Source organism: Oenanthe melanoleuca, chromosome 3 (genome assembly GCF_029582105.1).
Source record: "Oenanthe melanoleuca isolate GR-GAL-2019-014 chromosome 3, OMel1.0, whole genome shotgun sequence".
Taxonomy (NCBI): domain Eukaryota; kingdom Metazoa; phylum Chordata; class Aves; order Passeriformes; family Muscicapidae; genus Oenanthe; species Oenanthe melanoleuca.
Window position 1 is genome coordinate 6,445,118 of NC_079336.1, and position 16,567 is coordinate 6,461,684.

Here is a 16,567-nt window from a genome sequence, read left to right on the forward strand (position 1 = left end):
ACATGGCACCACTTTGATGTGGCAAAGCCGTGGTGGATCCCTGTGATGCCCAAGGAGTTACCGCGAGTGTCCGGCGCTGTCACTGCGAGCTCCATCCCAGGGACAGCGCTGCCCCTCCTGCCACACCCCGAACCCCCTGAGGGACGGAGGTGAAAGGGCCGCTTTGCTTCCCTTCATCCTTAAATCACTAAACCAGCCCCATCCAACCCGGCCTGGGAAGTCCCCCCTTTCTCCCCGCAGTCTGTTCCAGCCCCTCACCACCCTCACAGCGAGGAATTTCTTCCCAGTATCCACGCCAAACCTGCTCCGGGTTAGCCCCGCCCCGTGAGGCGGCTCCGTCCCCGCGCTCCGTCCCGCCGCGCTCTGTCCCCCCGCGCTCGCCGTAGCGCCGCGCCGCAGCCGCCATGGCGGCCGCCTGTGGGAGGCTGGTGCCGCGGGGCGCCGCCATCGCCCTGCCCCGCCGTGAGCGCCGCCCGCGCCCTCACCCTCACCCTCACCCCCGGCACCCCGAGCCGCCCCCTGCCCCGCGCCCTCCTCCTGCCCTGCCCGGCCCGCAGAGCGGCGGGCAGGAGCCTCCTGCCCTCCCTAGCCTGGCGGGCCGGTTGTGGTGCCATGTCGTTCTTGAATGGGGGCGGTTCAATTTGAAATCACGGGTGTTTTAAACGTTGTTTTATATTTTACAGGGTGTTTTTCTTTATCGGGGTATCGAGTGAGCAGCGATGGAAAGCCACCGAAATTCCAGCCGCCTCCGAAGCCCGTCATTATTGACAGGAAGACGCAGAAGGAGGAGAGGAGGTGAGGGCGTCCCACCGCTCCCCTGAGCTGGTAGAGCCTCCCCTGGGCTGTGCTCAGGCTGGTCACTGTGAGCACTTACTTGAAGAATCAAAGCATTATTACACACGAAAAAAAAACTACAACCCAACACAATTTGTAAAATTCTAGCAAAGACCATTTGTGTTGAAATATGTTCAATACAACCTAAAATACGGTTTCTGGAGTTTCTGAAAGCAATGAAACGTAAAAAAAATGTAGAGCACTAAATACTTTTAAAATTTCGGGTTAATGTGGGAGATTATGTCTGTTAAATGTATCTCTTTACTTAAAGGCATCTCTCTAGTTAAAGGCATCATCTCTTCAGTGTGCCAGGGGTGACAGGGACACAGGTCGTGTGTCTTGGACCTCAAAGCCAGTTGTGAGCACATGCACTGGCTGGGACATGGACCTGATGTCTCTGGTAGCCTTCATGAGATGTCTTGTTCTGGGTATTTTTGCTTTCACCTCAACCCATTTCATGGAATCATAGAATGGTTTGGGTTGGAAGGGACCTAAAGATCTTGTTCCAATCTTCTTCCCACTAGATCAGGTTGCTCCAATCCCATCCAGCCTGTTTGTGAACACTTCCAGGACTGGGGCATCCACAACTTCCCTGGGTTGTAAACCAAATTTGCACTTCTTTAAATGACCCAGTGGTTCAAACTGCAGTGATGTGTCCTGTAGAATCAATTTGTGAAAACAGTAATAGATTCTTCCATATCTGTTATTATAAAGTCAACAAATAGTAAGTGTCCTGTCATGGAGACTACAATTAAACCATGAAATAACCTTTCTAAGCTCACAGCACTCACTGTCCTCTTTCAGTCAGCTCCTCTGAAACCAACATGTATTACTGGTTTGGGAAAAAAATCTGTTTAAAAGAACAACAAAAACTCAAACAAAAAAGCCACATAAATACCCCAAACCAACATCAAAGCTCCACAAAAATTCCTTTTCTATTACAAAAAACAATAATTAAATAAAATTGGTGAATTCATAGACTTAGTTCATATCTCTGAAAAGGCAACAGCTGGTAATTTTTAGGCCAAATATTTGGAATTGTCTTGTATTTTTATTCAAATGCTTTTGTTTTGTACTTTTTAAAGTTTGGCTTTTCTTACAGGTTCCTGAGCCCTGAATTTATACCTCCCAGAGGGAGAACAGATCCTCTTAAATACTATATAGAAAGAAAGGATATGATACAGAGAAGAAAAGTGTTCAACATCCCAGAATTCTATGTTGGTCAGCACATAATTCTGTCCGTATTTTACATTGTGTGGGGTGTTAGAAAGTGTGGTCATATGTAGAACTGCATAACACATAAAGTCTCAGGTGTGTTAGATTGACTAGGATGTGTTTCTATACATAACACTTTGTATTTTAATCTCATATTTACATCCTGATTCATTAAGAGTAATCCTAATCCTAATGTGGGTTTTTTTCAATCCTGGCACTTGAGCATATGGTTTACCAGTAGAGCTAAAGAAAAAAAAAATACATTAGATTAATTATATTCAATTTGGATAGGGAAGAGCAAAAAAATAATGATGAAGAAAGTTTGCAGTTAACCTTCAGTACCACTTCAGGTCACATTAGCAGTATTTTCTGTTTCTGGCAGTTTTGATGGGAAACAAAAATATTTTCAAAATGCACCCGAATAGATGCACTTTGCCTGACTTTCCCCCCATTTTGGTACATATGGTCTGGGACAGTCTGTTTATTTAATCCATTTTGTTTGGCAGGCAGCGTACTCGCTGTGACCACTGCGGATCCCTACGCCAGTGACAAATCCAAGCGGTTTGTCGGGATCTGCATCCAGAGGGGCGGGAAAGGACTCGGCGCTACCTTTGTCCTTCGCAATGTCATAGAAGACCAAGGTGGGGGTTCAGCTGGGGTAATTATGCTGCAAGTGTTCAGCAAAAAGTGTGTTATGCTGTGGGAATTTAGTCTGTGGGGAGGAAAACAGCAGATTGAAGTGAAAGTATGAGTCTGCCTGTTAGAGCACTGTGGAAGTTTAAAACTGTGTACACAGGAATTTTGATGTGCACTATACTTGAAGGCATGGAATTGCATGGTAACTTTTAGACATTCTGTGATGGTTGTACTTATGTCTGAGCCTGGGCTGTCTGTTGCCATGTAAATACCCACCCAGTTTGAGCACTGTGTTTTCATTAACTGGGGATGTAGGTGTGAACTGCTTTAACAAGCAACAGATGAGAAGAGTTTTATCACAGGTTCATGTTCTGGGTTATGACAAAATCAAGGGCAGTGCAAATAGTGAAGCTCTGAAGGCAAATATAAAAGGGGTGAGTGTCTCTTCATACACACTATACCTTTTAAAACCCAAACTCATCTTCCTTAAATTCAAGCCATTCAAGTCTCTTAAGCCATTCTGTACCAAAGATTTGATTTACAAAAAAATGTGCAGACACAGTGCACGAGTATTATCACAAGTGCACACAGCACTGTAGTGCCCTGAGGACTAAAAAGCAGTTTGCAATGATACTGGAACGTGTAACTGAAGCAATACTGCTTGGGTGTTAGTGTTTCTCCTGAATTTGGTTCATTAAACCAGGCTTTCCGTCTCTAAGGGGTTGAAATCTGTTATGAACTGTACAGCCCTCGAATCCAGGCGATCGAGGTGCTGAAGCTGGAGAAGAGGCTGGATGAGAACCTGATGTACCTGCGAGATGCCCTCCCTGAGTACAGCACCTTCGATGTCAATATGAAACCTGTGCCTCGTATGGACCACGAGGAAATTCCTGTGAACAAGGTAGGAGCCACCTGTTTCAGTGGGAAAGCACAGGATTATTTACAATTTCCATTTATGACTGTTACCCTGGCAGGCTGTAGCAGCTCTTTGCTATATCAGTTACCAAAATAGGTAAAATCAGGCAAGTCTTTGTGCCATTTCTATAATGAAACGATGGTGAGAATGAGTTAATTTTGAAGACAGCACAGAGGAGCAGCTTCTACATTGCTCTGTAGAACTGTGCAGAAAGGAAAGCTTTTCTTACAGGAATGTTAATGTTAATTCAACAGTGGCTGGTGTCAGGAAACAAGGTAAGAAAGGTGGAAGAGTCACCTAAAAGCTGCATCTCAGGGAAGATCTAGAAACCATCAGACCCTGCCAGACTGCTGTGTAGAAACTCAGTATGATAATTCTTCCCTTTCCCTCTCATGCTACTTCTATTTTTTCTTAACAAGGGTCAAAACTACAAAAGATGAGTTTGCTTCAATTTATGTTTCATTTAAGGACTCTGTGATAAATCAAGACAGTGTTAATTAAAAAGTTTTACAAGATACTATGATAATCATAAAGTAGGTGTTAACTTTCCTCGTGTTAGAGCAGCAGTTGTCGCCTTCTGCTAAGATCACAATCAAAAATAATTCCTTAATACCCTTTTATTGTTTTGGGGTTTTTAAAATTCTTTATTCTTTCACTCTAGCTGCAGGTACGAATGAAACCTAAACCATGGTCAAAACGGTGGGAAAGACCCAAATACAATATAAAAGGAATAAAGTTTGAGCTACCAGAACATAAAATGAAAGCAGCACAGAAGTGGAGCCAGCCATGGCTGGAGTTTGACATGCTGAGAGAATATGATACTTCAAAAATAGAGGCAAAGATTTGGAAAGAACTGAGTGAAGAACTTGAAAAATAATAATGTTTCTTGCAGTCTAGAACTCCTGAGAAAATGAATATTTTTAGTTTACTGTATGGATGATCAATTGTCAAGTTTTGTATATACATGGGCAAAGCAAACAATAAAGTTAACCTTTCCAGATTTCAGTGTGAACAGACTTCTGTGGCTCAAGTGTCCACTGCCCTCCCAATGCTTGCAAGTCATTACAAGGAATCTTTCTTCCAGAAACAAACATCTGCAGAGCTAAATTGTGGTAGAACATCAATTACATTTTTGTCATAGCACAAGGCTGGTGCTAGAGACAAGCTGGGATGAGGCAAAGCAGAACAAGAGAAAAGCAATGAGATCATGAGCTTGTGGTGATTGCTGATCAGTAGTTGCATTTTTGTTGGCATTCTGAGAGGAAAAACAGCAGAAATTGATTATTAGAAAGCAGTAATTGCAACATAAATCCTGAAGCTACTGTGGGTTAGTGGATCTGGAGGTTTGGTTTTTTTTCATACATCTTAAAAACATTTTTGTCACATGTTAAAGAATTGAACTGTAAGTCATTACCACAGTAAAATATTTTATTTTCTAAAAAACCCCAAATTATTTTTAATCTTTTGTCTGTAATACTGATCAAGCTTATTTACAATTAAAATATTTTATAAAAAATATATTTTTAACTTAAAAAAATATAAAAAGAAGGCATAAGGATTAAGTCTACAGGAGTTAAATTCTATTCCCAGAAGATTTTGGAAAAATAGTCACAAACATACAGATTCTGTGATGCACTACAGTTTTTACAATGAAAATCCTTGTTATTCTGTAGCAATAATTACTGCAAATATACAAAATATAAAACATTAGAAATAATATACAAATTATAAAACATTAGAAATAATGCAATATCCTAATAAGGATATGAAGAAGTTAAGTTCTGTAGAGCTTGCTGGAAAGCAAAGGGAGATATCTAGAACTCCAGTTACTAGAAAGTAACTGAAGTTGTTCTGTTCTTCTCATCATCACAATGTGTGTGATGAAAATCCTGATTCCTTATCTGCACACTGACTCCCCCTCTTGTTTCTGCATCAGGGACATAATGAATTCCTTTTGACTAAGAATGGCTTAACAATAACCCTACCAAAAATCACTGTGGACCACAAGTGGCTGCTGAGTCAGAATGGTATTTAGCAATTAATAGTGAAAATGCCTTGTCAAGTTGTCTACTGGCTAGCAGTGATGAAATTCACAGGCACTTTCTGTTTGCAGGATTCCTTTCAAGAATGATACAGCAGTAAAGCACTGTCACACATTTCAGAATTCCTGAACCACTGCTTTGACAACTGCAACTTCTAAATACTCCCTAGTCTAGGAGTAGATGGTAGCAAAAGACATTTGGAAAAAACACCTCATTTATTTAACACCAAGATAGTGATTACCACTACCTGGAGTAGGCAGGATCTACTAATTAAATTTCATATTAGAACTGGTTTATGTGAATACCAGGCTGGTTTCAGTAATGTAAGCATTCCTTCAAAGATTTCTATTTTCCAATCACTGCTTTAAGGTGTTCAAGTTTATGCTCTTCAATGAAGTCTTCTACAATATGCAGAGCTCCAATTTTCACCAGCAGGAGAAGAACTTCTTTTGTTTCATCACTATTTAAAAATAAAAAAAAGAAAAAATATAGCAGTGATGGATTGAGAGACTTTTCTGAACCTAAAGTATTTTTGTTTCATGACCTTAGCTACACTGATCATTAGCAGCACCCAACATCAGCCACCTCAAACTCTCCCAGTAAGGACTGCTCAAGTGCTCCTTCACATTAGACTCCATCTCTTTTAGATGGATAGATATATACATGACATAAGCATACTTGAAAGTGTCAAATATATGGTATTTAAGGAATTTTAAAAAATTTTAAACACAAAATATTTGTGGAAGCACTTGAATCCCAAGGACAGCCTCATCCATTACCTGTGGTTGTCCTTGTGTAGTGCACAGGCACACTGCAGCAAGTGCTGGATGAAGTTCAGTAATTCAGGGAGAGTTGATCCACCTTTGAGATCTTGGAACCATCTTTCTGGGAGGCATGCAACCACCTGTTCACACAATATTTGTAAATGTTTTAACAAGTATTTCAATATAACAAGTCACATAATTTCTGACATTCACTCATTGGTTTGTTTTTTCCTTCAAGCTAATATTGGTCATCTCTTCAAGTAGTTATGCTTAAGAACCTACAAACCAGTATTTGCTTTAAAATGTTCTTATGCAGTAAGGTTGTTAAAAGAAAAAAGATTAAAATCAAATTTTAAATGTTTAAATTTTCTCCTTTTTTTTTAAACATTCTATCTAAATATTGGTTTTGACCCCTCTTCATGAAAAACAAAAGGCTTTTAGCATACACCCTCTTCCAATGAACATTATCTTTTACCTTCTTACACTTTTCTATATTATCTGGACCTAGTGGTGTGTTTAGGATGTTCAGGAAAAGGTAACGATTCAGCAACTTGCTCAGTCCCAAATCACGGAGCTTGTCTTCCTGGACAATCCCATCCCAAAGAACAACATTGGAGAGCAGCTGCAGTAATGAAGAAACAAAGAATCTGTTGAGCTGCTGGCAGTAAGTGTGCTAAAACTGTTACAAGTTTCATAAAAGAAAAACACAGAAAGATAATATGTGCATCCAATCCAAGTCCTCAAACTAGGATTTACACTCTCCAAACTTCCCATCAGTTAGCCACTAATAAACTGCATAGAGTAAATAACCTAATTAATTTACAAATGTATCATGTATATGTATAGATACACTTATATATACATACACATATATACACATAGATATGCCCTCCCAAGGGTGGGAAGAACATTTTACCCTTCTAGGAGGTTCAACAATTTGCTAAGTACAGAAGGCAACTAAGCAAACTGTCAGAGAATCAAAGGCAGAAGTAAAAAAGTTACTACAACTGCTCAGGACAAGACTACACACAGTCTCTCATGACATGATGATGCTACAGTTTGTGGCATCACAAAGATTTTTTTTTAGTTCATGTCATTAGGCACTGAGGCTTTTTTCTGTTGCCTCTATCACTATAAATCCTTACAATTGTCATTTTTGAGCATGACATAAGGCTGTGTTTGTGAAGGTAAAATACCTTGAGGTTAAGCTACCTGAAAATTAACCTGCTCTGAGCCAAGGAGGAGGACAGGCAACATGAGTAACAGGAAAACTGGAACATTGTCTGGGATGTTAGTGTTCCAGTGAAATGAATTTCAGAGAGGACACACAGAACAAAACCAGCCCTGTTTTCTCTACCTTAACAGCTGACCAAAACCGTCTTTCTTGAAATTTTGAACGTAGTGATGACTTGTCTTCCACAGTGCTGGTGATGGGAATAAAAAGTTAAAATAAAGATTAGTTTTTGTTCGACTTAAATTAGATAAACAGACATCTGATCTCTCAGATATGGATGCCTGCACTATTTCATCTATATCTGTAGGGGAGAAAGGTACAGGAACTAAAAAAAATACACACTTAAGAGAGTCACAGAGTCAGCTAACCTTTTAGGATACAGAGGAATAAAGACATCTTCTTCTACAGATTTCTTCATTCTTAGGACAACTGTGTTCATCAAATCCTATGAAAAAACAATTATTAATGTGTCCTCAGAAGACTTTATATTCCATTTGTAACAACCTCAAAGTTTATTTATATTTAGTTTGTGCAGAATTCTGATACCTTAGAGATAAGTGCAACTGCCATTTGTGTATTACACACATTGAGATCCTGAATAAAAATAGAAACAGCAGACAAATCACAGCTGTAATTATCTATAGGCTTATAAATGGTTTTGCTAAATCCCTAGATGAGGCCTTTTTTTGCACATTAATCTGCAAGGCAGCAGGAGAACTGTGCAGATTAAAACCAAAATAAGTTATACACATGGGATCTCCATTAAAAGATGTTAAATACTATGTAAAAAAAAAAAAAAAATCACCATAGCTAGGATAGTATGCATTTTTGAGCAACATGTTTTCAGGTGCCATATATTGCCATCTACATTTTTTTAAGACTATTTATTTATTTTAAGTTCTTGCTAAGATCAGGTTTATCACTTGACTTTAAGCCAAGGTTTTGAAACAGCAAACTTTGGAAGGCATAAACATTTTCTTTAAAATATTTTTCATATTCATGGCCCAAACATCCATCCCATTTTATTAGATAAACCTCCTGATTTACTTCAGGATAAACCCAGAATCAGGCTAAGAAGGGCTTCCTACAGTGACTGTGCATATAAAAGTAAATATTAAAGGATTGCTAGGATTACATAGTAGTTTTTTTCTCAAGTCTTTTCTTTCAAGTTTTAAAATTCTAGGCCTAGTTTATAAATAAAAGCTTAAGGAATGGACCACTGAAGTATTACTAGTATTTAAAGCTCAAATTTAGAAAAATAATTAAATGCAAATCATTGTTATTGCAGTGAAGAAAGATTAGATCTATGAACAGGTTCTGGATAGATACTGGCAGAATTTTTCCACGAACAGTAGCTAATTTCTGCCTCAATCTTCCACAAGGAGAGAATCAGAGAGCTGGAAGTTTAACTGTTAAATCATCTTCATATAAAGAAACAAAACAAAAAAGTAATCAGAACCAAACAACTTCAGGAGAATGTTCTCAGTGCCCATAGGAGCACACAAAACTACACACAGTGGGTGAATCCCTTGGTACTACAGCTTTTACCTCTCTTGCTCGGCTGGACTCATTTTTGGAAAGGATTTGTTTTCCAAAGATGTTACTGCAAAGCTGCACAAGGTTCTTTGTCTGTGAAGTAGATAAAGGATCCCACACACTCTTCACAAATGCTGAAAAAAATAGGAATTTATTTCATTCATAATATGCAAGTACTTATCTGCTCTAGTTTCAAGCCATTACAATGTAACAGAAGTAAACATAAAAAGCTCAGCCTCTCACAATCATTTTGAAGAGGCCACCTCAGCCCCACTTAATCATTACATCTTGGAGCACTGTGATATCACCAAAATTATTTTATATTATCATTTTTATTTAAGGTGTGATTGCTTAGCTGCAGTGAACATTTTCAATACAATCTTATCATACCTGTAATTTTGGGAAGAATAGTTTTTTCAATCACTCTAGGCAAAACTTCTTTATCATGATCATCATCTCTTTTTGATTCAGATACATTTTCAGCAACACAGAATTCTTCTATAGCTCTGAACCAGGGCATCTCTTCCAACTCTGCAAAATTTTGCTGAAAGATGACTCCTGTTAGTTGTTCAGCTGGTCAGCATTAAGGGAAAAGCTCTATCCAGTAATACCCCAAATTCACACTTAATTTCAGATCCACCCTCATCACTGAATGGGCCAAAACAGCAAAACTAGATTTAAAGCTGCAATTTAATGGGTGGCATTATTCAAGTGTCTTCAAAGAACCCAGGAAAAGAATTGTTTTTACAGGAGGTGTGGCAAAAGAAAAGGGGAAAGTTAAGAAGATTCCACAACATGCTTCAGTTTTTGAGATTACACAGTAGCTTTCTTAATTTCTAATGCACTGTTATGTATAGAAAAAGAAATATTTTTTCATATTAATACATCATACACACACACACAATTTTTAGCAAAAACTTCAGCTGATGGACCCACCTCAAGAGGATTCCAACTTATTAACTGAACTCTGATCAATGGATTTAATAGCTTAGGCAGGCAGAAACTGATGTAAGCATCACAGTAAGAGTCAGGAAACTTCTCTTTCCATTCCTGGAATTTCAACAGGATTTTTCTGATGTCACAAAAATCAGCATGTACATCTTCAAAGATTTTCCTACTATCCTCTAAAACGTTATCTATGGATAATATTCATTGGGAATAAAAAGAAACAATCACAGAACTTATTGAGACATAAGCTGAAGAGTTTATGCATCTATAGGACATGAGAGAGATTTTTATGAGAATTGCATTTGTTATTTATCTCTGACACACCTGACATTGAAATGGTTTAAAAACTGCTCCCACAAAAACCCAGTTTTAGAAACAAATAGTATCGGAAGACCAAGGAAAGGCAAGTTTCTTCATGATCTATTTCACAGATTTATAAAATCACTATGTTTCAAACTTTGTTCCAGAATTATATGATTTCAGGCATGAAAACCCTTCTGCTGTTATATGAAGAAAAGCTATGATGCCTTTCCCTCCTCCTCTTTGTCCATTCACTCAAGATAATTAAAACACTAACCTTTAATTCACTCTCTAGCTTCAGGAAATAAATTGACTGTACAAAACACGTTGCAACACTGCATTGAGTACTGCCAGATCAGCTTTGCCATAATCTGACAGATCTACCTCTAGTTTAAAAAGCCATGTGTAGTGCTGCCACCACATAACTGACACCACAAGAAATCTACAACCATTCATTCCTTCTTCCCAAGTCATTAGTCAGAACTGCCTGGGAGCATTTTTTCTACAGTGTGCAAATAAAAAAATGGAACTCAAATGAAGTATTCCACTACCTTCCCTTAAAAAAAAAAAATCACTACAAAAATATCAACAAGAGATCTTCTTCTAGGACATCACATTAGGACTGTCACCAACCTTTGCTCTTCTGGAACTCGCCCACCTCTGTGGGAGTCAGCTCCTCGTCACTCGACAAGCCCTCGTGGTGATCTCCTTCTCCTGACTGCTCCCTCGCCTGCCGCCTGCAAGTCCTGCATTTTGGAATGAACTCAGATGAGTCATCCTCTCCTGTGTGTGGAGGAGAAAGCTTAAAGAAAATAATCCAACTTCCAAACATGTACTTAAAACAAGTCACGAGAACAACAGCCTAAGGAGAGGCCATGGGGGAGCAACAGTGACTACAGAACCAAAAGGACTCCTAAACTGTGGAAACAGGAGGGGTTTGGGAACTGACATCCAAGAGCTTAGAGCAGCATCTCTGTCTCTGACCCCCCTTCCCTTCACCTCATCACCACTGATGAGGCTAACAACTCATCCCACCTGCAACACAGAGCATCTGGTGTTGAACTGGATGCTGTCTAAAGGTTAGTGTGTGTTTATTGAGCTCTCACACTGTCCTGTCAGTCCTGGATCACTTATTCAACAACCTACAGGAAAAGGGTGAACTCATGTACCAGTGGGGTTCTAAAAACTATAGCCATGGCATGACAGAAAAACAGGCTGCAAAATCAACAACTTGAATTTCTACCACAGGAAAATGATAAATCATATGGAAGTGATATTGCATAAATACTTTTAAACAATTATTCACAACAATTAGCATTAAAAATTAATTGCTTTGAAAGGAAGTTGTTATCATTATAGCACTTTCCATCCAGTAAAAGGGTCTGCTTCACAGTATAGTTATGACTTGAGATGCCACTGCAACTACAAAACTTTCAAAGCTCCCAATAATATTAAAAAAAAAACAAACTGGTACCAATCTCTAAGCACTGTAACATCCAAATGTAGCATCTGTCAGACCTACACTGACAGCAGACCTGGGGCCAGAGGCTGATTTGCTTCAATCACCACCACCACCTCTCCAGCAGAAACAATTCTGCCCAATTTTTCTATTTATACAGTAGTACAAAGATATATTTCTGTAAGAGTTAATAATATTAATTAAACTCTAAAATTATGAAGAAAAAAGCTCCCCTCATGGTTTTGTGTCACTTAGGACTTTTTAATTTCAAATATCCAGCTCTATTAGCATTGTTTCAATTCAATATGAAGAAAATTACATTAACACATAGATGGCTTCCATGTACTTCAAGTTTTGGAAAGCAAATATTGAAATATTTTTAGTGTAATCTCCTTTAGTAATCCTACAGGTTTACATTCATGACAGGAAGTCAGTGCACAGCACATTTATCAGAATTAAGTGTACTTCTATGTGAGTTACCTTCGATGCTCACACATTTCCAGAACCTGTGTCTTCTCATCACCTTCCATTCCACCTTTTGTTGGTTTGTCATTCCCACCTATCAGAAGACACAAACAGCCAAAAAGAAAGTGGTACGTTTTTAAAGTTTCTGTTTTGGTTTGGTTTTTTTTCAAATTAGGAAACAAAGAATCTCCTTCTATTGTTTTGTTGATTTTTTTTTAATTTGGAAAATTAAAACAAAAGAACAAACTTAATGAAACTCTAACAGTATCCAGAGTAAGTCAGAGTAAATTCCTTGTAGCACTAATAACTTGCTGATATGTGCAAAACATGCCAAAGAGAAAGGGTGTACTACTACTGAAGTATTATCCTGTAAGAAAAAAAACAGCCTTTCTACTATATTAAATACAACTAGGAACTTAAAAAAAAATGCTATATCCTGCTAAACATGTAACTAAGTCTCATTTGTAATGAGCTGGAGATAAAATCATTTTAATAGCAATTCTTACTATGGTATTACCCTTTTCTCCTTACACCTGCTGTCAGTTTGCCACACCATTTTACAAAACCATCCAGGCTGCTACTTACTCTCATCAGCAGTTTAACCCCTGAAGTAAGAAGACTGAACCCATATTATTTAGTATTTACCAGGATGCAGTGCATCTGGCCTCCATCTGCTCCCAGCAGCTCCAAGCATATTGCTCGCAGTTTTGCCTATTAAAGAGTTTGGTTTTGGAGGCATGGCTTGTTTGGGATTTTTAAATAGCAGCAGCTAGACATTCACACAGCATATAAACAATACCTTGGTGTGAAAAGAAAATACAAGCTGAGAAAACTGTACTCATTTTTTCCTACAGTGACTCTGAAACACAGTTTTCTTTTAGAAAAAACCCTCCCACAAAGTAGCTTCTCTCTTCATGCTGTGCTACCTGTGTGTCACCTCCTAGTTTGAATCTTCAATCTGAGCCCACACATAGACTTACAGACATTCAGGTAAAAGTGATGTTGCCAATTACACACTCAGCTTTTTCAGATATTTACAGAATTCCATAATAAGAAAGCTTTCTCCAATTTGAGACCTACTGGATAACTAGAAAACTGACTCCTATTTTTGATTTTAAATATTAATGGGAAACTGAACAACTAAAAAATTTACAAGGTGCTCAGCCATGTCATATTCAGAGAAATTAAACCAGAGAAAAAACAGTATCATGGGCATTACTGAGGTTGAATTCATATGAGGTTCAGTAGAACACACCTACTGACAATGGGAAGGGAGATCAAAGGTGACAATTAAAATCTTAAGCCAAAAGTTAACTGTATTTCTGCTCAAAGACATTAGTTATTTTCTCACTGAAAATTACTTTGTACTAACTTGTCAGATGCTGAATATAAGCAGACTCATTTTTCAGCTCCTCTTGCCTTCGCTTCGATACTCTCACAGCTCGTTGCTGAAGAAGAGCATGTACAGCCCACTCCAGTTCATTAATGTCCTTCAGCTGCAATACAGTAAACACCAATCAGGCTTTCAATTGATTTAAATCTCACAAGAATGTACAGAAACCAATTTCCATGGTTTTTCTGATAGCTGTGAAATTAGAAGAGAGGCATCATAGATTGACAAGTAAGTTCCTGATCATGGGAGTTTTTCAGGCTGAAAACACAAACTACATGTCAGTTACACATCAAGGAGTAAGATTTCATAAAGAAGGGTTCACCAGGACACTACTGGTGTCCCTTGTTTTTATTTCAGTTTGCTTTTGAGGCCCTACCCATTGAAGAAAATGTATTCACTAACATCTCTTCAGAGCTACCTGAAGAAATTCGCAACTGCAAAGTGACACAAAATTAAATTAAAATTAAATTTTATTCTAATAGAACTGATTTTTAAGTTGGTGGTATCTCTCACTTTTCACTGACAGAATACACCTTTATCATCTTAAAAAAAAAAAAAAAAAAAAAAAAAAGTGGAAAATATACATACTTTTTCATTCAAACAGTTTATCAAGTTTTCTGCATATGTTTTCATGGCCCTGTAGAATTTGTAATTCAGAGCTGCATCTGAAGACTTCTCCAGCTCCTGGACAGACATCTTTGAGCTCTCAATATCCTCCATATATTTTTCATACTCTCTCTGGTGGGCACGGTGCACATCCTGTAAGGATGTTATTCTAAAAGAGAGAAACCCAGACAATCAGAACTATCAACTTAACAGCTGATGAATTCCAAAACATTTTTCCCATTATAATCACATACAAAATCTTTGCCTGTGCTAATAATAGCACTTGCATTTGACCTGAGCAGCAATGAAAGATTTATCCATGCCAACATTTACAGAAGCACAGGGTATGGACAAACATCATGCTTTGGTGACCCAAATGTCATATGTGGTGCTGGCTTTGAAAGCACTACAGATATTTTACCTGGACTCTTCAATACACCACACTTCCCAAAAAACACAAAAGCCAAAATTACATGGTATCACATTATTAAATAGATTCCACCCAATGTAATCTGGTAAAAACTACAGCTCACATCAGCATGTCCATACCAGTTAATAAAAGCTGCATGGACAGAAGTACCTGTAAGCATTCATAATGTGCTCAGGATTAAATACAAACCAACTGAGAACTCTTACTATTGTGTGATAAACACCAAAAACTTCTGTCTACAGCTGTCTCGAGTAGACAAGTAGCACACAAACATTTACATATATTACAACTCTGCTTCCTCTCTTTTTTCCCCTTCCCTTCTTACATACTCAAGTGTTTGCTCAGTTTACGCAGGCCTGTAACAGAATCAAGGCACAGACCACAATTTATGTTACCTCCCTGAACTGAACTCTTCCCAAAGAAAATAGCTGAACTAAGCTATTGTGTTCTACTGTGCTACAAGTTAAAAAGAAAAAATATTAATCTATTTCAGCAATTAATATGTTAAAACCATCTACAAAATTTACACCATATAGGTTCCCCCTCCCCTTCTTGCTGTTTTCCAGACAAGCTGCCCACTCTTGACAGCTGTTTTTGTATTTGACTCTGTACATAAACTCCTGCTTCAGTTAATTCCCTGCAGGTGATTAAAGCTAAGAAAGCATACAATAATTCCACAAAAATATTCAGTCCAACTTAGTTTCACTTCTCTAAAGAAATGCATCACTGATGTTCTGTACAAAGCAAAGATTATACACAGAGAGCCTGGTGCAAGTTCACAGCACAATTTTTGTTTCACTTGTATTAAGTTACTTGTCTAAACTTATCTGAACAGCTGCTTCCCAGGGCTGGGAGGGATGACAGGGGATGGCTTACCTTGGGATGCCTGACCCCTGCTGTCCCTCCCACACACCCTCCAGGAGGTTCCCATGTCCAACCCAGGACACTTCAGCTGCCCACACAGCAGCTGAGCTGCTCAAGAGAAGTCACAGCCTGGCACACAACTAAAGAAAAAGATCCAGGCGCATTCTGGACAGGCTGTGGAGAACTTAGGCTGCTTTAGGGGGTATTTTTGCAGCTGGCATAAGAACTACCATAGGAGGGGTGGGAGTGCCAGCTCCACCTGCTCCCTCCCAACAAAGTTCTGTTTGCTGGGCAAACATAATACTGAGCCAAGTAAATGAATTTACTTTTTAAAGTTCGAGTAGAGAGTAAACTTGGAAAATCCAAATGCTCCCCTGAAACAAAGCACTACCACATAAAGTAAAAAATTTGTAGTACTCCATTAGACATCACTACACATGAAAATAACACAAAAAAAGCTCAACACTCTGGAAAAAAGAATAAGACTTCAAAGCTGTTGTCTCATTTTGTGACAAAACCTCAGACAACTGGTAAGTTAAAGAGTTACCTTTCAGTCAGTCGCTTCTTCACAATTTCCAAATTCACAGGTGGTAGAGAAACAGATGTATCAAACTTGGGTTTGGTTGGTTGATATTTACGCACAGAAGCATCATCACAGATTTCCTACAAGAATTAAGTGTCAATTTTTAATACATCATTTACACAATTTATCCCTTTGCAACTCTACAGATCAACAAGACATATCATTTGAATACCAGACACCTAATACAAAGATTCATATTTCAATCACAAAAAAATCCAGACAAAACCCAATCAATTGAAGCATTAAGTCCATAACTAACAAGGTCTATGGCTACAAATTGCTGCTGCTTCCTGAAAAGCAGAATTTACTTTTCCATAAGCAAGTGGAGTATGAGGAATTAAG

At 38.4% G+C, this 16,567-nt stretch overlaps 2 protein-coding genes across 3 annotated transcripts; one reads left to right on the plus strand and one right to left on the minus strand.

The window, feature by feature from the left end:
* The first annotated feature begins 344 nt into the window (after nt 1–344).
* Nucleotides 345–4,601, plus strand: MRPL19 (mitochondrial ribosomal protein L19). Its single transcript, XM_056487831.1, has 6 exons — nt 345–462; nt 684–795; nt 1,937–2,055; nt 2,556–2,690; nt 3,405–3,586; nt 4,263–4,601. Exons 1-6 carry the CDS (start codon nt 405–407, stop codon nt 4,476–4,478), a joined length of 822 nt encoding a protein of 273 aa, XP_056343806.1. The 5' UTR covers nt 345–404; the 3' UTR covers nt 4,479–4,601.
* A 332-nt stretch (nt 4,602–4,933) lies between these two features.
* GCFC2 (GC-rich sequence DNA-binding factor 2) lies at nt 4,934–16,310 on the minus strand. Of its 2 annotated transcripts, XM_056487829.1 has the most exons (13): nt 16,190–16,310; nt 14,331–14,517; nt 13,722–13,845; nt 12,365–12,443; nt 11,059–11,171; nt 10,114–10,313; nt 9,568–9,721; nt 9,190–9,311; nt 8,010–8,086; nt 7,765–7,831; nt 6,883–7,029; nt 6,423–6,547; nt 4,934–6,103 (listed from the first exon to the last, which is right to left on the minus strand). In XM_056487829.1, the coding sequence occupies exons 2-13, from the start codon at nt 14,460–14,462 to the stop codon at nt 5,989–5,991; spliced, it is 1,455 nt and encodes a 484-aa protein (XP_056343804.1). In that variant the 5' UTR covers nt 14,463–14,517; nt 16,190–16,310; the 3' UTR covers nt 4,934–5,988. The 2 variants fall into 2 exon arrangements, with proteins under 2 accessions (XP_056343804.1, XP_056343805.1); XM_056487830.1 differs by lacking the exons at nt 14,331–14,517; nt 16,190–16,310 and having other exon boundaries at nt 11,059–11,208; nt 13,722–13,810.
* Nucleotides 16,311–16,567: the final 257 nt, after the last annotated feature.